Raw genomic sequence first — 26,901 nt, forward strand, 5'->3', positions numbered from 1 at the left:
TTCAATGCTCTTGTTAGCCTCGTCCTCGCTTGCGAATTTAACCAATAATAAAGACAGGCTAATGTGGCAAAGTACATTTATTGGAATTAAATTGAATGGATGGATGAAATGGAATGGAATGGTTTATTTCTATAAAACGACATAAATTATAAAACGAACAATATAACGAAAGCAACTACTTACCGCAGTGTGATCCTTCTCCCTTGGTTGACGACAGCTAACAAAAATTTGTATGCTGCCAAAAATGATAGAAACCTATCATTCTAATGCGCAGCGGTTTGCCGAAAAAGCTCACCCGATTATGCACATAAGCAACAAAGGAGAATGACGCATTACGGTTTAAAAATTCAATACAAATTTAGACAACAACAAACAACAGAGTATACAAAAAATAACATGAAAGGTGCATATACATAACTGCTTTCGACTGCATGTATGCATATGTATGTACAAACGAAATGAAATAGAGATGTGCAGGCATATTTGGGTATTGAAGATTAACCCATTAACGCTGGCTAATTAGATGTAAGGGCGTGCCGTGACATCCCGGCCCCCGTGAAGCGATCCGGTTCACCAACTTCAACGTCCAAGATGGCAAGCTTGGAAACGGCACGTCTTTTGATTCCAGCAGAGGTAAGAATATCTGCTCGCCTTATTACTCCGTCTGGTCCAGGATACAGTTGCTCAACTTTTCCACGACACCATTCTCTCCGTGGCACATTTGGGTCACATATAAAAACCAGATCACCTTCCTTTATAGGTGTTGTCCTTTCGCACCACTTAACTCTTCTTGTTAATGTTGGGAGATACTCCGAGATCCAGCGCTTCCAAAAATGATCCCTTAATTGTCGGGCAACACGCCACTGTTGGCGCAAGACGCACATACCATTTGTTACATCGGCTACACCTGGAGTCTGCGCTGTGCTCGGAGATCCCAACAGGAAATCTTTCGGTGTTAACGGTTGCTCTTGTTCAACAGAGATTGGCAAATGGGTAAGTGGACGGGAATTGACGATGCTTTCTGCTTCGATGAGGAAGCAGTTTAAAGTGTGCTCACGCGGCGCTACTTCTTTGAGTGTGTGGTGCAGTACTCGCTTGACCGACTGCACTAGTCTTTCCCAGGCTCCACCTTCGGCGGGATTACAGGGTGTATTGAACACCCAATCGACTCCTCTTTGCGCCAGCTCACTTTGCACGCGCTGGCAATCGAAAACCTCATGTAAACGTTTTGATTCGTTATCGGCGCCCACGAAATTCTTGCCGTTATCGGACCTAATGCGCACTGGCACCCCGCGGCGGTTGATGAAATTGCGAATAGCTATTATACACGAGTCTGTGCTCAGATCTTGGGCCAGTTCCAAGTGGACAGCTCGTACTGTGAGGCAAGTGAAGAGGGCCACCCATCTCTTTTCGGTGCTTCGGCGAACTCGTACGTTGAGCGGGCCAAAATAATCGAGGCCCGTGTAACTAAAAGGCCTTACGTATGCAGTGAGCCTATCGACGGGCAATTGCCCCATTAGTGGTGGGACTGGCGTGGCTGTCCTGAGACGACACAGTTGACAATTAACGATAACACTACGTAACAAGGCCCGTAGGCGAGGAACCCAGTACGTTTGACGAATAGCGCAAATTGTGGCTTCGATGTTTTGGTGGCGCATTAGATTGTGGTGATGCGCTACGACCAGCCTGGTGAAAACGTGATTAGGTGGCAGAATAATCGGGCGTCTGGCACTTATTGGGAGCCAGCTGGCTGCGTCAATGCGTCCGCAAACTCGAAGCGTTCCTTCATCATCGATGTACGGTGATAGCTGGCGTAGCGAACTGTTGCGAGTGACCTCTTCGCTATCCTTCAACTGTTGTATTTCTGGACCAAAACACTCGTATTGTACGATGCGACACAGGATTAGTTTAGCTGCGTTAATTACAGTAGCTGTCGGTCCATACATACATCTGGCTGAGCTTCGATTGCGACACATATTGATGAAAAGAAGGACCCGAGCAGTCGTACGAACTAATCTGTTGAATGTAGAGAAACGATTAAAATCTATCAAATTGCTACTCACAATGACCATGGCATATTTGGGTCGCAACTCCTCATCGTGTTCGTTTTGATGAATGGCGGGAATCTCATCAGTGGGCCAGTCGCATTCATTTAGGCGTAAGAATGGTGGACCATGAATCCAACGGGCTGCTGGGCCAAAGTCAACTTTACTACTGAAACGCGTTGCTTCATCAGCGACGTTTTCCTCAGTGGGCACCCATCTCCAGTTGGAAGCATTTGTGGAAGACAATATTTCAGCCACTCTGTGTTGCACAAAGGGCTTGTAGCGTCGGTGCTCACTGTTGATCCATTTCATCACGGTGGATGAATCGCTCCAAAGGAAGCAATCATTCACGACGAATGAGTGCTCATTCCGAATTATCTGCATCAGACGCGTACCCAAGACAGATGCTTGTAGCTCTAACCGCGGTACTGTAAGCGGTTTCAAAGGCGCGCACTTGGATTTCGCGCATATTAAGCTGACACTAATTTCGCTTTGACTGGTGGTTGATCTCCAGTAAGCAACAGCAGCGAAGGCATCCTCGCTGGCATCGACAAATATGTGGAGCTGCAGATTTTCTGGCTTACCATGACCAAAGTAGAATCTAGGAATGGCGTATTCGGTGGCGGCTGGCAGTTGTCTTCGCCATCGTTCCCATACAATACAGATGCTGTCAGGCAATGGCTCGTCCCAGCATGTATTTTGCTTCCAAACCTCTCTCATAAGCAGTTTGGCACCGATGACGAACTGAGAAAGGAACCCCAATGGATCGAAGATCGACATTACCACGCTGAGGAGTTCGCGTTTGGTGGGGCGTTTGCTGCCTGTCACTACGTCTGGGTCGACTCTATTGAACTGCAAATTGAATTTGAAATAGTCGGTTGATGACTGCCAGTACAATCCAAGCACCTTCTCAGTTGCCAAGCCCTCCTTACTAGATATTGATTTTGTAATCTCAGCACCACCCAAAGTAGTGACTACCTCCGGTGAATTGGAAGCGAAGTTGCGGAGTTCGAACCCGGCGTCCAAGTGGATTGATCGAACCTGTCTGACAATGGATATGGCTTCTTCATAAGTGTCGAAACTGTCTACGAGCTCATCGACATAGTGGTAATCGGTGATTGCTTTGATAGCGCGAGGCGAGGCGTTGTGGCTGTGCTCAAGTGCGTTCCGCGTTTTGACGTAGTGTGCTGCGCATGGCGAGCAAGCAGCGCCAAAGGTCATGACGCACATCTCATACACATCAGGCTCTCTTCCAACCACTCCGTCGCGCCAAAGAAAACGCTGGGCACATCTATCTTTAGGTTGCATCACCACTTGGTGAAACATTTCTTTAATATCGCCCGTTACGCCAACTGCTCCTTCGCGGAAGTGAAAGAGGATCGATGGTAGAGGTCGATACTCTTGCGGACCCTTCAGCAGCATTGAATTTAACGAGACACCATTGACCTCAGCTGCGGCGTCGAATACCATCCGTAACTTAGATGGCTTGTTGGGATTGACCACTGCAAAATGTGGTAGGTACCAGGTGTGGGGCGTGACCATCGATGCTTCCGGCTGTTCGAGCTTACGGGCGTAACCCTTCGCTATGTAGGAGTCCATCGTGGCCTTATAGGCTATGGCAAATTTGTATCTCTACTCATTCGTTTTTCGACGCTAACTAATCTTTTCAACGCCATGGTGTAGCTATTGGGCAGCTGGATATTATCACGCTTCCAAATCAGACCTGTTTGGAATCTTTTATCGGAGATACGGCATGTGACTGAGCTCAATACAAACCTGGCACGGATGTCGGCGGCACTTTCGATCGGAGGCGATGGTCTCACCCCGAAACTTTCAATGGCAAAATATTCTTCGATTAAATTATGTAGGGACTCGTTTGTCATGCGATGGGCTAGTAGGCAGGAAGGCGCGGTTGGAAGACGCTTGCTGGTTGGCCCAAAAACTACCCAGCCCAATTCGGTGTTGGCGGCGAATGGTCCGTTCTCCCTCATCCTTACAGTAGCAGAAGGCAGACCTAGGTGGCAGTGGTCGAGGCCGATGAGAAGCTTAGGTGTCACTCCCCTATATGGCTGAACTGGCAACTGACGTAGGTATTTATCATCGCAATGTAGGTCGGTTTTGAGTAGACTCTGTGATGGCAACTGCAAGTTGGATACGGCGTATACGTTGCGAAGCTTGTGCTTCTTCTCTAGGCCAAGACCATTGACGAATAAGTCCACCAAAGTTGACGACTCTTGCGTTGACTGTCCACCAAACCATTGGATATTGAGGCGCTGTTGTTGTCCATGTAGGCCGAGCTCTTGGACAAGCGCATCATCCAGCATTGTGACAGAAGAGCCTTCATCCAACAGCGCATATGTATCAATGCGCTTGTGTCTTCCATGCAAGGTCACTGGAAGTATTCGGAAAAGAAGCTTACCTTCAGCTGCACTGGCAGAACAGCTTAAGACGGATGCTTCTGCATCGTTCGACGATTGCTGGCATTGAGATACTCCTTGCGCTTGTATGTAATTTCGATCATCGTTTGGGCGTTTCGCTAACTGCGTATCAAAAGCACCACGGCTTGGCGGTAATGCTGGATGCGTATTGTTCACGGCATTTGGAACCTCATGCAGAAGTTTGTGGTGCATTCTTTGGCACCCGTCTTCCGGCGCTGGCAATCCCGAGTAGCATGACCAGGATTGAGACATGCGAAACACAAGCGCCTTGATTTTGCCTCTTTCCACCTGGTGGCTACTGTAGCATCGATGAAGGTTTTACACTCAAAGGGCTTGTGGCCGCCCTGACATATTGGACATCTTCTTGGCTGTGGTTTCTTCTCGACGTGCAGAACTACTCGGCGCTTGGAATCGCGTTTGGCCTCTGCGTCGTATACTGTGCAGATCACGTTGGCAAGTGAACTAATCCACTCGTTAAAGTGCACCACTGTGGGGCGAGGCTTTACCTTTGCTGCAACCATGGCCCACTCGACGCGCTTACTCGTTGGCAATTTGGCTATCAGCTCGTCAAGGAGTGTGGGATTGGCCAGCTGATGTTCACCATTAGCAGACTGGAGAAAGGCGCAAATATTTTTTATCTTCGTGGCAAATGGAACCAGTTTCCCTAAGGCATTTTCGGGAATAGGTGCAATCTCATGCACTTTAGCTAACTGGCTGCGGATGAGCTGCTCCGGCCGACCAAACCTGCACTGCAACTGCTCAATGATGCAGCCAACGTTATTGGGGTGAATCAGTAATGCTTTCACCACTTCGCGTGCCTCTCCCTTCAAGGCTTTCTGTAGCCTTTGGTTATTTTCAAAATTTGAATAACCATATGCCGCTGTTGACTCAACCAACGCTGTATGGAATACAGGCCAGTCTTCAGCATTTCCAGAAAATTCTGGTAAATCAATAATCTTTCTCGGCATTATCGAACCGTGTGACATAAACTGCATATTCCCGTTACCTATGTTGGCAGAAATTGGACGAAACGTTCCATTGGACGAATGGCAAGAAATTGAGTCACCAATAGGAATGGTTGAGGCTGCATATGAGTTATGGCCCACATATGATGATGTGATGCAGGAGACTGATGGCGCGTAGGCTGAATTATAAATAGCTGTACTAGCTGGCACAAAATTAGGGGGCTCGACGATTGTATTTGTATTTACGGTTACCGGTTGCGCAGGTAAGTGTAGCGTTGATGGCGACGCAAGCATTGGCTGCGCTGCGACGTCAGCAGAGGTAGTGGCAGAGCTTCTACAGTTAGGTCCGTTACCTTGGAGTCCTGCAGTCAGTACCTCGTTTTGCAGGTCCCGTTCTTTTAAAGCTTTTTCCAGAAAGGCGATTCGTCTTTCCATGGCTAGAAGTGCACTGTCATGATGAGGTGTGGTTACCGTCGCTGAGTATGTTGATGCTTCAACGGCCGTGGTAGTAGATACCTTTTTAATGGTCCCAGTGGCAGTGGGCGTGACATTGCTAGTTCCTTTGGCTGCAGTACCACCGCCGCTATAATCCCTGGCTGGCATTACATTCATTGCACCAGGAGTAACTGGTGTTGTATTGGCAGATATGTTGACGTTTGCGGCGGTTACTGGTAGCACCTTGGCTGGTGCTGCGCTACTAGTGGTGGTGACGACGGATTCGGCGGCGGAAACAGCGGTTGATGCAGTTGCACTTCTTTCACCAGATGTGGAATTAGCGGCTGCGCTGGAGTCGCTGTCTGTATTCAATCGAGTGCCTCGACGTGGAAGATCGCGTGTCATTTCAGCCGAAACCAATGGCAGATGTATAGGCACTTTGTTAGACAAATATGACGTATGGCAAAGTCGCTAAATTTATTAAATATATGCAGGTTGCGTTATGTAATTAAAATTATGCTGCTATATATGCAGCTCTGCGAAATAAAGATGTTAGCCGTCGTCCTCGCTTGCGAATTTAACCAATAATAAAGACAGGCTAATGTGGCAAAATACATTTATTGGAATTAAATTGAATGGATGGATGAAATGGAATGGAATGGTTTATTTCTATAAAACGACATAAATTATAAAACGAACGATTGCCATAAAGCAGTTATCCACAGCCTTCATTCTCGTTTGCGTGATAACGATCGCCTAGTGGTTCTTGGGGACTTTAATTTACCATACGTTAGTTGGATTGGCAACGATGATTCAAACTTTTTGACTCCTGTTACTCAGCATGATTTCATTGGTTCGCTTATGGAATTGCCGCTAGTTCAGATTAATAACGTGGTGAACTCTAAAAATAAGTTGTTAGATTTAGTTTTTGGTGATAGTTCAATAGGTACTGGTCTCAGTCGAATCCCTGCCTTATCCCTGCCTGAAGATCCCTTGCACCCTACACTTGAGGTTACACTGGACAATCTACTGCCTACGATTAATTGCATGGAAGTGTTATGTCGTTCTCGTTCGAGATGTTTTAAAAAGGTTAACTTTGATTTGCTTAATCAACTGTTAGCTTCCCACGATTGGTCTGACCTTTATACTTGTACTGATGTTGAGACTGCCACGTCTATTTTTTATAGTTACCTTAGTGACTTTATTAATCGTTGCGTTCCGGTTCATTTTGTTAAGGCTAAGAGTAGTAAACCACCTTGGTTCTCGAGGCAACTTGCTAACCTGAACAATATTAAATCGAGGCCCTATAAGCGTTTTAAAAGATCTGGTTCTTCTGAAGATTTTTCTAAATATTTAGTTGCCCGTTCCAATTTCCAACGCCTGAATCAAAACTGCTACAAGTATTTAACAAGATGCAAAATTGAGTTTTTTAAAAATCCTAAAAAATTTTACGGGTTTGTTAATTCAAAGCGCAGATCTGCGGGATTTCCATCATCTTTGTCTTTGGGTGGCGAGAATGCTAGCCTTGACCATGATATTGCCGACTTATTCGCAGACTTTTTCAAATCGACCTATTCTTCAACCTGTACCCAAACCGGTAGTTATCCGTTCGAGATAGTTAGTTCTAACTGTATTCTCAATCCAGTCATTGATAGTGCCACTGTACTTCAGAGTTTTTTAGCTCTGAAACCGATTTTTTCTCCAGGGCCCGATGGTATTCCTGGCTGTATGCTTAAGTTCTGTGCTGTGAACTTAACAGAACCGATCGTAAAATTGTTCAATTTATCTTTGCAATCAGCGTCATTTCCATCAATTTGGAAACAGTCGTTTATCATACCTCTGCACAAGAAGGGTAGTAGATCTAATATTGAGAATTATAGGGGAATTGCTAAGCTTTCAGCTATTCGTAAAACCTTTGAACAAATAATTACCTGTCAGCTTCAACATTCGTGTATTTCCATTATATCACCCTTTCAGCATGGGTTTGTGAGATGTAGGTCAACCACCACAAACCTACTTGAGTTTACCTCTTTAGTTCGGGATGGTTTTTTGGCTTGCAAGCAAACTGATGTGATTTATATGGATTTTAGTAAAGCTTTTGATTCAGTGAATCACGAACTTCTGATTCTGAAGCTTGATTTACTGGGCTTTCCGAAGAGTCTGACTTCATGGCTCTCAAGCTATCTTTCTAATAGAACCCAAAAGGTGCTTTATAAAAATATTATTTCAAAATCAATTCATGTTACCTCTGGTGTACCTCAGGGCAGTCATTTAGGCCCATTGCTTTTTACTCTTTTTATAAATGATCTGCCACAGATTTTGAATCATTCACGAGCTCTAATGTATGCCGATGATGTAAAAATTTGCTATACATGCTTGCCTTCGGAGTTAACTCGCTCAAATCTACTTCAGGTTGATTTGGACTCATTTCAACGCTGGTGTACAATTAATGCATTAGTTCTAAACTGTTCCAAATGTAAGTTCATGACATTTCATCGCGTGAAGCCTGTCCTGTCGTCTTATGCACTTTATGGCACTCTTATGGAGCGTATATCTTCGATTAACGATTTAGGGGTTCTGTTTGACTCGAAACTGAGCTTCAACTCACATATTTCTGCTATTACTAATAAAGCAATGGGTACCCTTGGTTTTGTGAAACGCTGGGCTAAGGAGTTCAAGGATCCGTATCTGACCAAAGTCCTCTACACTTCGCTGGTCCGCCCAATACTTGAGTATTGCTCGTGTGTTTGGTGTCCATTATATACTACTCATATAAAGCGTATTGAGTCTGTGCAGAAACAATTTTTAATTTTTGCTCTACGGGCCTTTAACTGGGACTCAAATCTTCATCTTCCGTCTTATAGAAGTAGACTTCTTCTCATTAATTTGCCAACTCTGGAAAATCGTAGAATATTACTCGGGGTAATGTTCCTGCATAAGCTAATTCTAGGTGAGGTTGACTCCTCTGAGCTGCTAAGTCGATTGAGCTTTGCAGTTCCTGCTAGGACGTCCAGACACTACGTGCCCTTCCATTTACCCCTGTGTCGTAGAAATTTTGACAAAAATGATCCTATACGTGTTTGGTGCTCGTACTATAACGACTTGTATAATTGCATTAGTATCGAATGTTCGTTTGTTGCCTTACGCAATGGTATACTTTTCAGTCTCAACTGATATCTTAAAGTTTATTTGTTTAATTTGTAATGATAGTTTAATTTAAGTTCTTGTTCAATGTTAAAATAAATTGTAAATTTTTAATTTATTCCATTTTTAATTCTATACTTGTATATATTTTTACGCTATCTTTTTTTTTATGTTACTTTCCTTTGTATTTTGTTAGTCGACCACTCTTGTTAGTTGACTTTAAATAATTAAATAAATAAATAAATAATAAATAAATAAATAAATATAACGAAAGCAACTACTTACCGCAGTGTGATCCTTCTCCCTTGGTTGACGACAGCTAACAAAAATTTGTATGCTGCCAAAAATGATAGAAACCTATCATTCTAATGCGCAGCGGTTTGCCGAAAAAGCTCACCCGATTATGCACATAAGCAACAAAGGAGAATGACGCATTACGGTTTAAAATTTCAATACAAATTTAGACAACAACAAACAACAGAGTATACAAAAAATAACATGAAAGGTGCATATACATAACTGCTTTCGACTGCATGTATGCATATGTATGTACAAACGAAATGAAATAGAGATGTGCAGGCATATTTCGGTATTGAAGATTAACCCATTAACGCTGGCTAATTAGATGTAAGGGCGTGCCGTGACAGCTCTTAATGATGAAAAATGCAAAATATTTATACAGCTTTTTAAATCTAGATTCCAGGAATTTGAAGAGTAAAAACACTTTTTTTCATTCCACCCATTTAACCTTCAGTAAATTTTTGGTTAGAAGTGCCTAATTAAAATTTCAATGCTCTTAATGATGAAAAATACAAAATATTTATACAGCTTTTTAAATCTAGATTCCAGGAATTTGAAGAATAAAAACACTTTTTTTCATTCCACCCATTTAACCTTGAGTCAATTTTTGGTTAGAAGTGCCTAATTAAAATTTCAATGCCCTTAATGATGAAAAATACAAAATATTTATACAGCTTTTTAAATCTAGATTCCAGGAATTTGAAGAATAAAAACACTTTTTTTCATTCCACCCATTTAATCTTCAGTAAATTTTTGGTTAGAAGTGCCTAATTGAAATTTCAATGCCCTTAATGATGAAAAATACAAAATATTTATACAGCTTTTTAAATCTAGATTCCAGGAATTTGAAGAATAAAAACACTTTTTTTCATTCCACCCATTTAACCTTAAGCCTAATTAAAATTTCAATGCCCTTAATGATGAAAAATACAAAATATTTATACAGCTTTTTAAATCTAGATTCCAGGAATTTGAAGAATAAAAACACTTTTTTTCATTCCACCCATTTAACCTTCAGTAAATTTTTGGTTAGAAGTGCCTAATTAAAATTTCAATGCTCTTAATGATGAAAAATACAAAATATTTATACAGCTTTTTAAATCTAGATTCCAGGAATTTGAAGAATAAAAACACTTTTTTTCATTCCACCCATTTAACCTTCAGTAAATTTTTGGTTAGAAGTGCCTAATTAAAATTTCAATGCCCTTAATGATGAAAAATACAAAATATTTATACAGCTTTTTAAATCTAGATTCCAGGAATTTGAAGAATAAAAACTCTTTTTTTCATTCAACCCGTTTAACCTTGAGTAAATTTTTGGTTAGAAGTGCCTAATTAAAATTTCAATGTTCTTAATGATGAAAAATACAAAATATTTATACAGCTTTTTAAATCTAGATTCCAGGAATTTGAAGAATAAAAACACTTTTTTTCATTCCACCCATTTAACCTTGAGTCAATTTTTGGTTAGAAGTGCCTAATTAAAATTTCAATGCCCTTAATGATGAAAAATACAAAATATTTATACAGCTTTTTAAATCTAGATTCCAGGAATTTGAAGAATAAAAACACTTTTTTTCATTCAAGCCATTTAACCTTCAGTAAATTTTTGGTTAGAAGTGCCTAATTAAAATTTCAATGCTCTTAATGATGAAAAATACAAAATATTTATACAGCTTTTTAAATCTAGATTCCAGGAATTTGAAGAATAAAAACACTTTCTCTCATTCAACCCATTTAACCTTCAGTAAATTTTTGGTTAGAAGTGCCTAATTAAAATTTCAATGCTCTTAATGATGAAAAATACAAAATATTTATACAGCTTTTTAAATCTAGATTCCAGGAATTTGAAGAATAAAAACACTTTTTTTCATTCCACCCATTTAACCTTGAGTCAATTTTTGGTTAGAAGTGCCTAATTAAAATTTCAATGCCCTTAATGATGAAAAATACAAAATATTTATACAGCTTTTTAAATCTAGATTCCAGGAATTTGAAGAATAAAAACACTTTTTTTCATTCCACCCATTTAACCTTCAGTAAATTTTTGGTTAGAAGTGCCTAATTAAAATTTCAATGCTCTTAATGATGAAAAATACAAAATATTTATACAGCTTTTTAAATCTAGATTCCAGGAATTTGAAGAATAAAAACACTTTTTTTCATTCCACCCATTTAACCTTCAGTAAATTTTTGGTTAGAAGTGCCTAATTAAAATTTCAATGCTCTTAATGATGAAAAATACAAAATATTTATACAGCTTTTTAAATCTAGATTCCAGGAATTTGAAGAATAAAAACACTTTTTTTCATTCCACCCATTTAACCTTGAGTCAATTTTTGGTTAGAAGTGCCTAATTAAAATTTCAATGCCCTTAATGATGAAAAATACAAAATATTTATACAGCTTTTTAAATCTAGATTCCAGGAATTTGAAGAATAAAAGCACTTTTTTTCATTCAACCCATTTAACATTGAGTAAATTTTTGGTTAGAAGTGCCTAATTAAAATTTCAATGCTCTTAATGATGAAAAATACAAAATATTTATACAGCTTTTTAAATCTAGATTCCAGGAATTTGAAGAATAAAAACACTTTTTTTCATTCCACCCATTTAACCTTCAGTAAATTTTTGGTTAGAAGTGCCTAATTAAAATTTCAATGGTCTTAATGATGAAAAATACAAAATATTTATACAGCTTTTTAAATCTAGATTCCAGGAATTTGAAGAATAAAAACACTTTTTTTCATTCCACCCATTTAACCTTGAGTCAATTTTTGGTTAGAAGTGCCTAATTAAAATTTCAATGCCCTTAATGATGAAAAATATAAAATATTTATACAGCTTTTTAAATCTAGATTCCAGGAATTCGAAGAATAAGAACACTTTTTTTCATTCAACCCATTTAACCTTCAGTAAATTTTTGGTTAGAAGTGCCTAATTAAAATTTCAATGCTCTTAATGATGAAAAATACAAAATATTTATACAGCTTTTTAAATCTAGATTCCAGGAATTTGAAGAATAAAAACACTTTTTTTCATTCAACCCATTTAACCTTGAGTAAATTTTTGGTTAGAAGTGCCTAATTAAAATTTCAATGCTCTTAATGATGAAAAATACAAAATATTTATACAGCTTTTTAAATCTAGATTCCAGGAATTTGAAGAATAAAAACACTTTTTTTCATTCAACCCATTTATCCTTCAGTAAATTTTTGTTTAGAAGTGCCTAATTAAAATTTCAGTGCTCTTAATGATGAAAAATACAAAATATTTATACAGCTTTTTAAATATTGATTCCAGGAATTTGAAGAATAAAAACACTTTTTTTCATTCAACCCATTTAACCTTGAGTCAATTTTTGGTTAGAAGTGCCTAATTAAAATTTCAATGCCCTTAATGATGAAAAATACAAAATATTTATACAGCTTTTTAAATCTAGATTCCAGGAATTTGAAGAATAAAAACACTTTTTTTCATTCAACCCATTTAACCTTGAGTCAATTTTTGGTTAGAAGTGCCTAATTAAAATTTCAATGCCCTTAATGATGAAAAATCAAAATATTTATACAGCTTTTTAAATCTAGATTCCAGGAATTTGAAGAATAAAAACACTTTTTTTCATTCAACCCATTTAACCTTGAGTAAAGTTTTGGTTAGAAGTGCCTAATTAAAATTTCAATGTACTTCATGATGAAAAATACAAAATATTTATACAGCTTTTTAAATCTAGATCCCAGGAATTTGAAGAATAAAAACACTTTTTTTCCTTCAACCCATTTAGCCTTGAGTAAATTTTTGGTTAGAAGTGCCCAATTAAAATTTCAATGTACTTAATGATGAAAAATACAAAATATTTATACAGCTTTTTAAATCTAGGTTCCAGGAATCTGAAGAATAAAAACACTTTTTTTCATACAACCCATTTAACCTTGAGTAAATTTTTGGTTAGAAGTGCCTAATTAAAATTTCTATGTCCGTAATGATGAAAAATACAAAATATTTATACAGCTTTTTAAAATGACATTTCCTTAGACGTTTCTTATTATGTTAGCTTTATATATTTATGAAAAGAATAAAGCGTACACTTAATTAGTTTCAGTACCGTGCAGCACTAAGAATTGCCCAACGCCTGGGAGCAGTGGTCGACCCAACAGGAGTGGAGATCGAGCGCTTGGAATAGGCCCATGAGGCGGTAGAAGTAGGTCCCCTGCAAAATTCGTTGCATCATGTGGACCACTGGAGCACTTACTATTATACTCCACTGTAATGCAGCAATGGACCAACTCATGTTTCTACACGAACATATTGTAAGCCGATCATTGCTCGTTTTTAATGATTGTAATCACTATCCATTAGTCCATAGCAAGTACTCCATACACGCATGCAGGGTCGAAGGCAGTTCAAAAGGTTTGCTGCGAGAAACCCTCGGTTCTGCAACCGGTACGAGCAGGAAGAAGCGTCAAATGGCAGAATGAAGAGGCAGCGTTCGGCGGAGGCGACAAGCCTGCTTTAAGGGGCAGAAAGGACCCAGTCCCAGAGCCGCGAGGCAGGGCAGTAGCCTAGACAAGACAGGTAGGCCCAAAGCTGTAAGACAGATCGGCCCCAATAGCGAGGTAGCATCTACCTCGAATGCTGCGAGTCAGAGGGAAGTTCCAACTACGGAAGTAGGAGACAAGCCAAAGGGAGGTAACGCTAAGACTTCGGCTTTCTCGGAGGCACTAAAGGGAATTAAAGCTAAGACTTCGGCATTCTCTTAGGTGCCAGAGGGTGGTATAATGGTGTGAAGATGATAGCGTGCGACAACATTGCGAGCTTGCGGCGGCTGGAGGAAGTGGTTCCAAGCCTCCAAAGGCAAGGCACGAACGCGCGGTTTGAGGTGGTGGATAAAGCGCAAATCCCCGCGGTACCAAAAGTTAAGGTATGGATACCACTCGTGATGAAGTCGGAGGATACAGTGCGACTTCTGCAGTATCAGAATCCGAACATACGGACACAGGATTGGAAGGTACTTACTGTATCTCGGCCTACCGAGGATGTTCAGTTCTACATCTTCTTTTGGCACTGGCAAAATTTACATGCGACTCAGGAAAAGAAGTCCCGAGGATAAAACCTCTAATACGCTAGAGGTGGGCGAAGTCGGAAAGGACCTCAAAAGCCTAAAGGAAAAAAGACAGGTGAAGGTCCCCGACGTCACAACCAAGGTGTTAGAAGAGGACCAACAACCAAATGGTGCTTCGAGTCGCACAGAGGAACACCCAGCACAACAGTTACAAGAGGCTGAAGGGAGCTTCGAATACTCTAAACTAAAAGCCCAAGGGGAGGACGACGACGTCACGACGAAGGTGCTGCAAGGGGACAAACAGCCCAATGGTGCTGCGAGTCCACAGATAAATCTCCAACACAGTAAAGTGGCGTCGATCGAATTCCTCCTAACCCTTGAGGAGGGTTCGTTTGACGTGGCGCTGTTCCAGGAGCCGTGGCTCCCATCGGGAGGAAAGGTTTCTGGACTTAGCGCGCGCGGATATGGCGTTTACTACGCGCAAACGGAAGGACAAGTGCGAGCTGTAGTAATGGTAAGCAAACAGCTGCATTCATATATGCTGCCTAATTACACTACTGAGGAATTCGTACGCTGGAAGAAATGGTGCTAGTAAAATCAACAATTCGGTTCTGTTGTACTTGACTTAACGGAGATTCGGTGAAATTGATCGAATTACGGTTAATTCGACCGAGTTCTTGGTCAAACGAACAAATTAGTTTAGTCATTTCAACAGAAGAGAAATTGTCGCTCTTAAGTTAACAAAATTCTGTAAAATTGACAAATTCCTGGTCAATCTAACTGATTTTTCTGTTAACACAACTGATCTCACTGGTCATTTCAACAGCGATCAACAGGCAATACATGAGCAAATTTCAAAGAGAATTTTACGCTCACTGCGCTCTCTACTTTGTATTAATGACGATGGTGCCACTTGTTTAAAAAAAATACTAAAATAAGAAAACCACCAAATCGAAATACACACAAAATGGGAAAACAACGAAAAACTAGTTGTTCAGTTATCAATACAAAACGAAAAACCATTTCTTGAATTTACTGTGCAAAAAAATATGAGATACCGGGACACCTATTTATCGGGTACAATTTTGGAACTTCTCCTCCAAGCGAAATGCAAAATTGCGCCCTCTTGTTGCAAAAGTTTTGTTTGAACGAACAGGATTTTTCCAAAGTTAGTAACATTTTGTTCAAGTTTTTACGAATTTTCACTCACGCGAACGAATTTAATAAGATAATAAAAAAACATCATTTCTTAATATTGATGTTTCCGACAAAATAAAAGTTTGAGTTGTTTTGGAATCGTTTCAACTTAAAGTGTTACGAAAATTAAACTTGCCGAATTACATGTAAAGTTACTCCAGTGGTGAATTAGCTTCCTGCGATTTGATTCTTTACTTTTCTATAACTTACAAGTTCTCTTTTTAAAATGTTACGTCAAACTTTTATACTACAAGTTTTGTTCGAAACAATCAAGTGTGGCAACTACATGCGAGAGAAGAAATTGAGAATGAGCTGAGCTGCAACCGAAAGAATTGAGAATCAGTTTTGTGACCACTATTTTCATTTCTATTTGCAAAGCGAATTTCAAAACTATAAATTAAATAAATTATAAAATATAAAATTTGGTGAAAGTGTGTTTAATAAAACAAAATAATAAAGTGTATAATGTTAAATGTGTGCCAGCATATTTGATGTGCGCCCAATTGAAGTTCGGTTAGTAAGTGCCACCGTGGTGTTATGATAGCGTGCTCCGCCTGCCACACCGTATGCCCTGGGTTCGCACCCCGGGCAAAGCAACATCAAAATTTTAGAAATAAGGTTTTTCAATTAGAAGAAAATTTTTCTAAGCGGGGTTGCCCCTCGGCAGTGTTTGGCAAGTTCTGCCATGAAAAGCTCTCAGTGAAAACTCATCTGCTTCGCAGATGCCGTTCGGAGTTGTACAAACCTGTCGCAACAACTTTTTTTTTTTATTTGACTACTAAAACGGTCAATTACGAATCAATGATTTGTGCGCAGTTGATTCAACATCTTGTTGCGATGGATAAAAATTAACACAAATTTCGGTTGAATTGACCCGTATTTCGGTTGATACACCGTCCTTCTTCGACCATGCGTATATCAGCTTCAGCATCCGCCTAAAGAGGGTAGAGCAGGGAGCAACCTTCAGAAACCCTAGGTCAAAGAACTGGACTAAATTCCAGAAACAGGTAGAAACAAAACTGGGCAAACCCAAAGAGGTTGCCAATGTGGAAGAACTGGAGGAGTCTAATGAATTCCTAACAAGGACGTTTATGACTGCGTATAACAAAGCTTGCCCTCTAAGAAGATTAAGAGGCAAAGCAAAGCCGCCATGGTGGAGCAATGAGCTGAGTCTTCTAAGAAGACAGGTGAAATAAATGTTTAAGCTAGCAAAGACCGCGGAAAGCGAAACGTGTCGGGACGAGTACAGGGATCTACTAGCGTGAAATTTCCAGGACGGAGAGAATCTCATGGAAAAGTTTCTGTACGGACATAGAGTCCTCCAGCGAAACAGCATGGTCGAGAAAAGTCATAGCAAGGGGAAATATAGTTCAGGGATTAATAAAGAAAGACAACGGGGAATGGTCACTTAATACTGAGGAATCCCTTGAGGTGCTTCTCGATACACATTTCCCATCGGGAGATGGTTTAGAAGAACCAGCAGACAGCACTCACACTTCGATCACGGCTTAAAATAGTATTCGATGGGTGCATAAGAATGAATCATGTACCGCGCTCTTGGAGATCTGCTCATGTAGCTTTGCTACCAAAGGCGGGGAAGATCGGTTACGTGTATCCCAAAGACTATAGACCCATTACCTTAACATCATTTCTGCTGAAGACCTTTGAGAGGTTGATAGATGTGTACATAAAGTCCAACGTGGATGAAAAGCTGTTCTCCACACCACAACATGCGTACACCAAAGCCAAGTATGCATTGCATAGGGTGGTAATAAGCATCGAGAAAGCCTTGGAATATAAGGAATATGCTCTAGGAGTCTTCTTAGACATTGCCGGGGCTTTCAATAATGTTAGGAGGGGTGACCCTACAGGAGAAACCTTGCACAAAATATCTAGGAATCATCCTATACAGTAAGCTGTCATGGAAACTCAACGTGTAGGAGACGATGAAGAAGTCTTCAAGGGCACTTTATGCATGTAAAAGAATGCTGGGGTGTACGTGGGGCCCCCTTTTTCTCATTGGGGTTTTACAGCGATTGTAAGCCCTATTCTATACTATGGAGTTCTCGTTTGGTGGAAAGCCACACAAAAACGACCTTCCTCAAAAAATTAGAGCGGGTATGCAGAATGCTTAGCATTACGGGAGCCCTGAAAACAACCACGACGGCTGCACTGTATGCCATTCTGCACAACCCACCTGTAGAACATAGCGTTAACAACTGCATCAAGACTCGGTGCCTCGTGGCAGCTTGAGCGCCGACCATACGGCCATAATAGTATAGCGTCATCAATCACAAGACGAACAGACTACCTGATTCCCTATCTGCGCTTCGAGGGCGATCTTAAGGCCACAAGGGTGCTCAAATGGCGGACGAGGCGATACATGTGTACACAGATGGTTCCAAAGTAGTGGAAGCGGTATACTGTGCTGATCCGGAAATAAACAGATCCTACAGGCTGTCAGATTACTTTAGCGTTTTCCAAGCGGAACGGGTAGCCGTAACCAAAGCAGTAGAAACCCTGGAAGAGAATAGCTTAAGCTTCAACCGTGTTAACTTTTATATTGTCAGTCAAGCAGCAATTAAGGCAATAATCTCGCATAGCACAGCATCTAAATGCGTGTTAGAGTGAAGGCAGTCCCTAGAGAGAATCGGGACGGGGGAGAAGCATTCATCTATATAGGGTCCCAGGGCATATGGGAATAAATGGGAATGAAAAAGCGGATGAACTAGCTAAAAAGGGCGCATCCCTTGAAGCTTGCTCCGTAGACGTCCCAATTAAACTGGGCGAGATTAAGCGAAGGCGAGAGGTGCACATGATCGACCAAGAAGGAAAGATGTGGGTTCAAGCGCGGGGCTGTAAAGTGTCGAAGATTATGTGTAGGTCCTACAACCTTAGACTAACACAGTTGCTTCTATCATTAAAAAGAGAGGACTGTAGACTCATGACGGGTATTTTGACTGGGCACTGCCTTCTGGCGTCACATGCCTTTACATTAGGCTTGGTCAGTGATAGCAGATGTAGGAAGTGCGGGCTGGAGGAGGAAACGATCGAGCCCGTTCTGTGCTCGTGCCCTGCGCTTGCCAGGCTAAGACTCCAGCTATTAGGAGTGATACAGGTGTCAGATCTAGAAGCAGCAAGTGGCTTTAGTCCTAGGAAGCTTCTAGTATTTGCCAAGAGGACTGAGTTATTTTATAACATAGGTCCTGGTTTTTGGTAGGGTTTTTCAGTTTGGTTGTTAAAACAAACTTCTGGTAACACTACGGACTCATAACGAACAGATAAACACAATTTCTGACACAATATTTGAGCCTTTAAAACTTGTTTACAAGAAACAAAGAACGATAAGCACTAGGCCGGGTCGATTTGTGGGGAGGCAAAAAAACCGCCAATTGCTCTGTGAAAGTCATATTTTAGGGAGCAAAATAAGAAACTTTGCCAAATGAACCATACCTCTAAAACGAATTCTGATGTCCCCCAATTTGGGTAGGGGCAAATTTTGAAAAATCCCACTTTGACCCATTTAGAGTGCTCCAATCGAGTCCAAATGTATGACCGACCCCCACTAACTTTGGAGGCCCGACCCACAGATGCCAGTGGTACACCCCCTGGAAACCCCTGGGGGTTCACCATACAAACATTTAAAAAAATCGCCGGTTTTGCACTTTACATGAAAAAATCAGCTAAATGGCTATGTGGTATTAAGGCCAATTGACCTTGTGGCCGTTGACCTTATGTCACCACACCATCACATTAATGCATTCTCATCGAGCTTTGATAGGTGTGAAAAGTTGCAATCAAACTTATCGCCATTCAAAGTGGTGGTGATAAGGCCAATTGACCTTATGACCATTGACCTTATGTCACCACACCATCACATTAATGCATTATCATCGGTCCTTGATGCGTATGCAAAGTTTCAAATTAATCAGACTTCTAGAAACCGGTGAAAATTAATCTCAAAGATTCCGTTACATACAGGCCAAGCTAATAAAAGCGTGCTAAAAATGAATTTAACTTAGTAATAGAAAAGAAATTAAAAAAAATTATTAGAAATTAGCGTTTTTACAACCCTTTTAAAACCAAGGCATCACTGTGATGCATTTGCATGTCGTAAACATAGTTGTGTGGGTTTTTTATTCAACCGTTTTAAAAAATGAAGGTATCACTGTGACACAATTTGCAGATCGTAAAATTGTTTGTGTTGTTTTTTTTTAAGCCACCGCAAGACACAGCAGGTAGAATTGAAATTACCATTTCATTATTATTACCTCGTCTCGTAGACCATATATAACGCAACAGTTTTTGTGAATGCATTAAGTCGTTGTGAAGAACTCAAAGTGTGAAAAAAATAATAAGTGAAGTGACCATTCCAAATCAAAAAGTTTACAATGAATCCACCATCCTCTACACCGCAAGATGAAGCAACTACATCAACAACTATCGAAAACCCAATGAGTCATATACCCAAGCATGATGTTACTGTTTTTGGTGTGTCTACTGATTTAACTGATCTTAATTTACCAACCCATCTGGATATCTTGAGATATTATTTTTACTTAAGCGAACGTGCTAAAACAGAACAAAAAAGTTTTCCCATAAATCGATTTCCGCATGTCTGCAAATATTGCACATGCTTTTTTCTTCGTATGCGGTGAATGTTGCGCAGTTTACATGTGGTTTCTGATAACATAACATCGGTAACTATTGTTTAAAAATTTTATTATCGAAGGCGTAAAGACCATCTCTAGCTTGTACCAGGATTTCAATAAAAGTGAAAAAGCGTAATTATAAATACAATGGAAAATAAACGCTTCTGGTGCGAGTTTTTCGACTTATACCGTGAATTACCAGCACTGTGGAAAGTATAGAGTGCTGATTACAGCAATAGAACGCTAAAAAGCAGCAGCTACGAAAAGATGGTAGAAAATTTGAAGGAAATCACCCGGAGGCGAATAGAGAAATGGCAGTAAAAAAATTAACATTAACATAACATATAATTGCCATTATGTGCACCCGTCGGCGTAAGATGCTATGGTAACACTTTCTGGTGGGGAAGGGAGCTTGAGGTACTCATAATTGTCATAGTTGTCGTTGTCGGATTGGAGCAGGAACTTACGGCTTATCAAGGTATCCAATACCCTCAGAGAGACTAGATATAGTTTTTGTAGGTTTCTCTCATTTCGTCCGATCATGTGTATACACTATCTGTTTAAGGCGGAAGTTCATGGCCCTGATTTGGGGGTCGACAGGGTCTACTATTTCACAACGTCACGCCCTATCGCCAAGGTTGCAGCATCCGTTGGGAAATTCGTTTTCCAGCGGGAATAAAAGATTCTTTGACCTTGGGAGAGCGGCAAAAGGTGTTCACCGTCGCATTTGGACGACATATTTTTCATTTTTCCCCCATATCAATAAACTTTGATTACTCCATGCGACTCAATACTGATTTTTTATACAATTGAACAAAACAAATAATAAACAAGTAAGGACGGGACTGTCTTTGGCTGTGCCGAAGGCTTCATACCTTTCATGAATTGGGCTGAACAATAATCTTATCCCGTTCGTAATCTCCAAATAATCGGATGTATAAGATAAGAAATATATAGTGAACAGATCTACATACCTAAATGATTTGTAAGATAAATATAAAATAAACAAGTAAGGAAGATTAAGTTCGGGTGTAACCGAACATTATATACTCAGTTGAGAGCTATGGTGACAACATAAGGGAAAATAACCATGTAGGAAAATGAACCGAGGTAACCCGGGAATGTGTTTGTATGACATGTGTATCAAATGAAAGGTATTACAGTGTATTTTATGAGGGAGGGGCCATAGTTCTATGGGTGGACGCCATTTAGGGACATAGCCATCAGATCAGGGTTGACTCTAGAATGCGCTTGTACGATATGGGTATCAAATGAAAGGTGTTAATGAGTATTTTAAAAGGGAGTGGGCCTTAGTTCCATAGGTGGATGCTGTTTCGAAATATCGCCATAAAGGTGGACCAGGGGTGACTCTAGAATGCGTTTGTACGATATGGGTATCAAATGAAAGGTGTTAATGAGTATTTTAAAAGGGAGTAATCCTTAGTTTCATAGGTGGACACCGTTTCGAGATATCGCCATAAAGGTGGTCTAGGGGTGACCCTAGAATTTGTTTGTACAATATGGGTATCAAAAGAAAGGTGTTAATGAGTATTTTAAAAGGGAGTAATCCTTAGTTCCATAGGTGGACGCCGTTTCGAGATATCGCCATAAAGGTGGACCAGGGGTGACCCTAGAATTTGTTTGTACAATATGGGCATCAAACGAAAGGTATTAATGAGTATTTTAAAAGGGAGTGGCCCTTAGTTCTATAGGTGGACGCCGTTTCGAAATATCGCCATAAAGGTGGACCAGGGGTGACTCTAGAATGTGTTTGTATCACATGGGTATCAAGTTAAAGGTATTAATGAGGGTTTTAAAAGGGAGTGGTGGTTGTTGTATAGGTGGTCGCATTTTCGAGATATCGCCATAAAGGTGGACCAGGGGTGACCCTAGAATTTGTTTGTACAATATGGGTATCAAAAGAAAGGTGTTAATGAGTATTTTAAAAGGGAGTAATCCTTAGTTCCATAGGTGGCCGCCGTTTCAAGATATCGCCATAAAGGTGGACTAGGGGTGACCCTAGAATTTGTTTGTACAATATGGGTATCAAAAGAAAGGTGTTAATGAGTTTTTTAAAAGGGAGTAATCCTTAGTTCCATAGGTGGACGCCGTTTCGAGATATCGCCATAAAGGTGGACTAGGGGTGACCCTAGAATTCGTTTGTGCAATATGGGTATCAAACGAAGGGAGTTAATGAGTATTTTAAAAGGGAGTGGGCCTTAGTTCTATAGGTGGACGCCTTTTCGAGGTATCGCAATAAAGGTGGACCAGGGGTGACTCTAGACTTTGTTTGTACGATATGGGTATCAAATGAAAGGTGTTAATGAGTATTTTTAAAAGGGAGTGGGCCTTCGTTCTATAGGTGTTCGCCTTTTCGAGATATCGCCATAAAGGTGGACATGGGGTGACTTTAGAATATGTTTGTACGATATGGGTATCAAATGAAAGGTGTTAATGAGTATTTTAAAAGGGCGTGGGGCTTACCAGGGGTGACTCTAGAATGAGTTTGTACGATATGGGTATCAAATTAAAGGTATTAATGAGAGTTTTAAAAGGGAGTGGTGGTAGTTGTATATGTGAAGGCGTTTTCCAGATATCGACTGAAATGTGGACCAGGGTGACCCAGAACATCATCTGTTGGATACCGCTAATTTATTTATATATGTAATACCTGCCAAGATTTTAAGGGTTTTTTATTTCGTCCTGCAGAACTTTTTCATTTTCTTCTCCTTAATATCGTAGGTGTCACAAACATTTTATAAAGTTTTTTCTAAAGTTATATTTCGCGTCAATAAAACAATCCAAGTACCTTACCATGTTTCATACCCTTTTTCGTATTTGGTATAGAATTATGGCATTTTTTTCATTTTTCGTAATTTTCGATATCGAAAAAGTGGGCGTGGTCATAGTCGGATTTAGTTCAATTTTCATACCAAGATAAAGTGAGTTCAAGTAAGCACGTGAACTAAGTTCAATAAAGTTATGTCGATTTTTGCTCAAGTTATCGTGTTAACGGCCATGCGGAAGGACAGACGGACGACTGTGTATAAAAACGGGGCGTGGCATCAACCGATTTCGCCCATTTTCACAGAAAACAGTTAACGTCATAAAATCTATGCCCCTACCAAATTTCAAAAGGATATGTTAATTTTTGTTCGACTTATGGCTTTAAAAGTGTCCTAGACAAATTAAATGAAAAAGGGCGGAGCCACGCCCATTTTGAAATTTTCTTTTATTTTTGTATTTTGTTGCACCATATCATTACTGGAGTTGAATGTTGACATAATTTACTTATATACTGTAAAGATATAAAATTTTTTGTTAAAATTTTACTTTAAAAATTTTTTTTTTTAAAGTGGGCGTGATCCTTCTCCGATTTTGCTAATTTTTATTAAGCGTACATATAGTAATAGGAGTAACGTTCCTGCCAAATTTCATGATGATATCTTCAACGACTGCCAAATTACAGCTTGCAAAATTTTAAATTACCTTCTTTTAAAAGTGGGCGGTGCCACGCCCATTGTCCAAAATTGTTCTAATTTTCTATTCTGCGTCATAAGCTCAACTCATCTACCAAGTTTCGTCGCTTTATCTGTCTTTTGTAATGAATTATCGCACTTTTTCGGTTTTTCGAAATTTAAATTTTCGATATCGAAAAAGTGGGCGTGGTTATAGTCCGATATCGTTCATTTTAAATAGCGATCTGAGATGAGTGCTCAGGAACCTACATACCAAATTTCATCAAAATCCCTCAAAATTTACTCAAGTTATCGTGTTAACGGACGGACGGACGGACGGACATGGCTCAATCAAATTTTTTTTCGATACTGATGATTTTGATATATGGAAGTCTATATCTATCTCGATTCCTTTATACCTGTACAACCAACCGTTATCCAATCAAAGTTAATATACTCTGTGAGCTCTGCTCAACTGAGTATAAAACGGCAAAAAACCCCCTTATCTGAACGATCGGTTGTATGGAAATCTTCTATGATATATTAGAATATATATCACCAAGTTTCACGTTTTTATATTGGAAACTAAGGGGGAAATGGCCAAAAATCTTTCTATCTGAACGATCGGTTGTATGGGATATATACTATATATAGCTCCGATCAAAGTGATTTTTTCAGAAAATTTTCTATGAAATATTAAAATATATATCACCGAGTTTCACGTTTATACTTTCTAAATTGCGGCAGGAATGACCAAAATCGTCTTATCTGAACGATCGGTTGTATGGGAGATATATGTTATAGTGGTCCGATCCTACCGGATCCGACAAGTGTCTAATATAATATAAAAATACATCCTTGTGCCAAATTTCATTGAGATATCTCAAAATTTGAGGGACTAGTTTGCGTTCAAACATACCGATGGACGGACAGACGGACATGGCTATATCAAGTCAGTTCGTCGCCCTGATCAATTCGGTATACGTAATGGTGAGTCTATCTTCTATAAAAATTATTACTTTTAATGATCAAAAACTGAAAATCAATTGTTTATCTGCGGTGATCCAAAATTTAAAATTATTTTTTAATCAACTTTCTTAATCTTTTCATACTATCCTTGTTGACTAAAAAATGAATTTTATACTTGTTGAACCTAAACTTTTCATTGAAAATCTGATTTTTCTTCATATGCTCACATTTTTCCAATTATGAAATTCAAAAAAAATTATAAATATACAAAACATATTCAAGACTTAAAGAAATGTAAATGCCCCCAGCATTCTCCATATGCGTTTTCCCAGAAAAGGCATACTGTATGGAACCGGTGTACGAAAGTTTTGTGGTGTTTGAACCGCTGGTAAGTTAAGCTCGATATGCCTGGATGCTGCTTCAACATCCTCCATGAGTTACGATTGTCAAAAACATCACGTTACCACTATTTAAGATGATGATCATGGATGATGTTGGATTTGTAATGGTATGTGAACATCGGTCAAGTTAATTATTGTCAATTACCTGCGGTTCAAATAGCTCATCTTTTAACTTCCGCATGCTTTCATCCGCGGATAAAATATGATTATTATATACTATTGAATTATGGCTGGGAATTGACGATAATGAACAACAAAACTTTGTATGTGTAAACAGCGACTAAAAGCTAAACAGCTATAGTTCATAAAATTTTTTATTTTGACTCATAAATACAAATTTAAATGCATATTGTTACGAATATTAGCAAAACTAAGGGGTGTTGCCATCTCTAAGCCGATGCTAAGCAGTGCCTTGCATGCACATCCATAGATCAATCATTTTGTATCTACATAAACGAATCAATCATTATGTCTACACATACATATGTCGGTACACACAGCTGAGAGCAATGCACAAGCACATGCAGATATCTTATCTGAAATGCTCCTAAAGGTATGCAATTGTGATTGGGGAAGTGTCGCTCACACATACAAGCGCATGGGGTATGAGACAAGCTATAAAAATTATACATCTGTAGTTGTAGCTGAGAAATCTGCACAAACATCGACAGTAAAAGAAATGTCGTCAGAAATAACATCGAAGATTGAAGCACAAGAAACGCGTATGTCAGAAATGTCGACACAGATTACATCCAAGATGGAAACTCAACTGGAAGAACAGAAGACATATATGGCATCCCAACTGGAATCGCAGGAGACACGCGTAACATCGAAGATGGAAGAAGAAGAGGAGCGCTGGTGGCACAAATGTCTTCACAGTTAGAAGCACAGGAAGCAAGGGTAACATCAAAGCTGGAAGCGCAGGATGCAAAAATCGCTCAATTTCAGCCAGAAGTTACAATTAAATCGCCCAGCTGTTTCAGCGAGTAATCCAAAGGTAAAAACACCATCCTTTGACGGGTCTGTTCCTTTCCAGGTCTTTAAGCTACAGTTTGAGAAGACCGCAACCGTGAACGACTGGAATGCTGAAGATAAAGTTGCTGCACTCTTCGTAGCATTGAAAAGACCAGCTGCCGAAATCTTACAGACTATTCCAGAGTACGAGCGGAACAGCTATGAAGCAATGATGGCCGCTGTCGAGAGACGTTATGGAAGCGAGCATAGAAAACAGATATTCCAAATTGAGTTGCAAAACCGCCACCAAAGAGCGAATGAGACTTTGCAGGAGTTTGCCTCGGATGTTGAAAGGTTGGCACATTTGGCAAATGCGGACGCACCCGTGGAGTACACCGAGAGGGTAAAAATCCAGAGTTTTATAAATGGCATACGGGATGTAGAAACGAAACGAGCGACATATGCAAACCCAAAGCCAACATGCGCAGAAACGATATCACATGCTCTGACTCAGGAAACAGCGTCGCTTCTGTGTAAGCCAGTTTTCAAAGCACGCCGTGTGGAAGTAGAAAGGCCAGAGTGGGTAGGCGCAATATTGGAGGCGCTGAAAGGATCGCAAAAGCGGAGTGAAAAAGTTATCAAATGCTTCAAATGCGGGAAGCCCGGTCACATTGCACGCCATTGCGATCTTGGTCCTAATAGTTCCACCAATGTGGATGGCCGTAAACGCAAAGCTGGAGGAGATGAGCAAGAGCGGGTAAGAGTCAGAGATCGAGAGCTAGATCCAGCTATTGAATGCCCTGTGATATCTGTGTTGCAAATTGGTAGAAAATCGAGCAGTCTTACCGTCAGAGGGAAATCCGTTTACCCTTTTGCTTTCT

The 26,901-nt window shown here is 40.0% G+C and overlaps 2 protein-coding genes across 8 annotated transcripts in view; both read right to left on the reverse strand.

Annotated features, from left to right (window-relative positions):
* LOC137251338 (tRNA dimethylallyltransferase) overlaps nucleotides 1–26,901 on the reverse strand; it is a 689,017-nt gene that overhangs the window by 329,054 nt on the left and 333,062 nt on the right. The window lies entirely within an intron of this gene.
* On the reverse strand, nucleotides 185–9,400 carry LOC137251336 (uncharacterized). 6 transcript variants are annotated; one of them, XM_067785727.1, is made up of 4 exons: nucleotides 9,313–9,400; nucleotides 8,130–9,244; nucleotides 7,815–8,071; nucleotides 185–7,744 (listed from the first exon to the last, which is right to left on the reverse strand). In XM_067785727.1, the coding sequence occupies exon 4, from the start codon at nucleotides 3,642–3,644 to the stop codon at nucleotides 516–518; it is 3,129 nt and encodes a 1,042-aa protein (XP_067641828.1). In that variant the 5' UTR covers nucleotides 3,645–7,744; nucleotides 7,815–8,071; nucleotides 8,130–9,244; nucleotides 9,313–9,400; the 3' UTR covers nucleotides 185–515. The 6 variants fall into 6 exon arrangements, with proteins under 6 accessions (XP_067641828.1, XP_067641830.1, XP_067641829.1 ...); XM_067785729.1 differs by lacking the exon at nucleotides 7,815–8,071 and having other exon boundaries at nucleotides 185–6,784; XM_067785728.1 differs by having other exon boundaries at nucleotides 185–6,784; nucleotides 7,815–9,244.

Source organism: Eurosta solidaginis, chromosome 4 (assembly GCF_040869045.1).
Source record: "Eurosta solidaginis isolate ZX-2024a chromosome 4, ASM4086904v1, whole genome shotgun sequence".
Lineage (NCBI taxonomy): Eukaryota > Metazoa > Arthropoda > Insecta > Diptera > Tephritidae > Eurosta > Eurosta solidaginis.

Excerpts from the sequence above, each read along its gene's own strand:
- LOC137251336 (XM_067785729.1), bottom strand. The coding sequence starts at position 3,644 with ATGGACTCCTACATAGCGAAGGGTTACGCCCGTAAGCTCGAACAGCCG.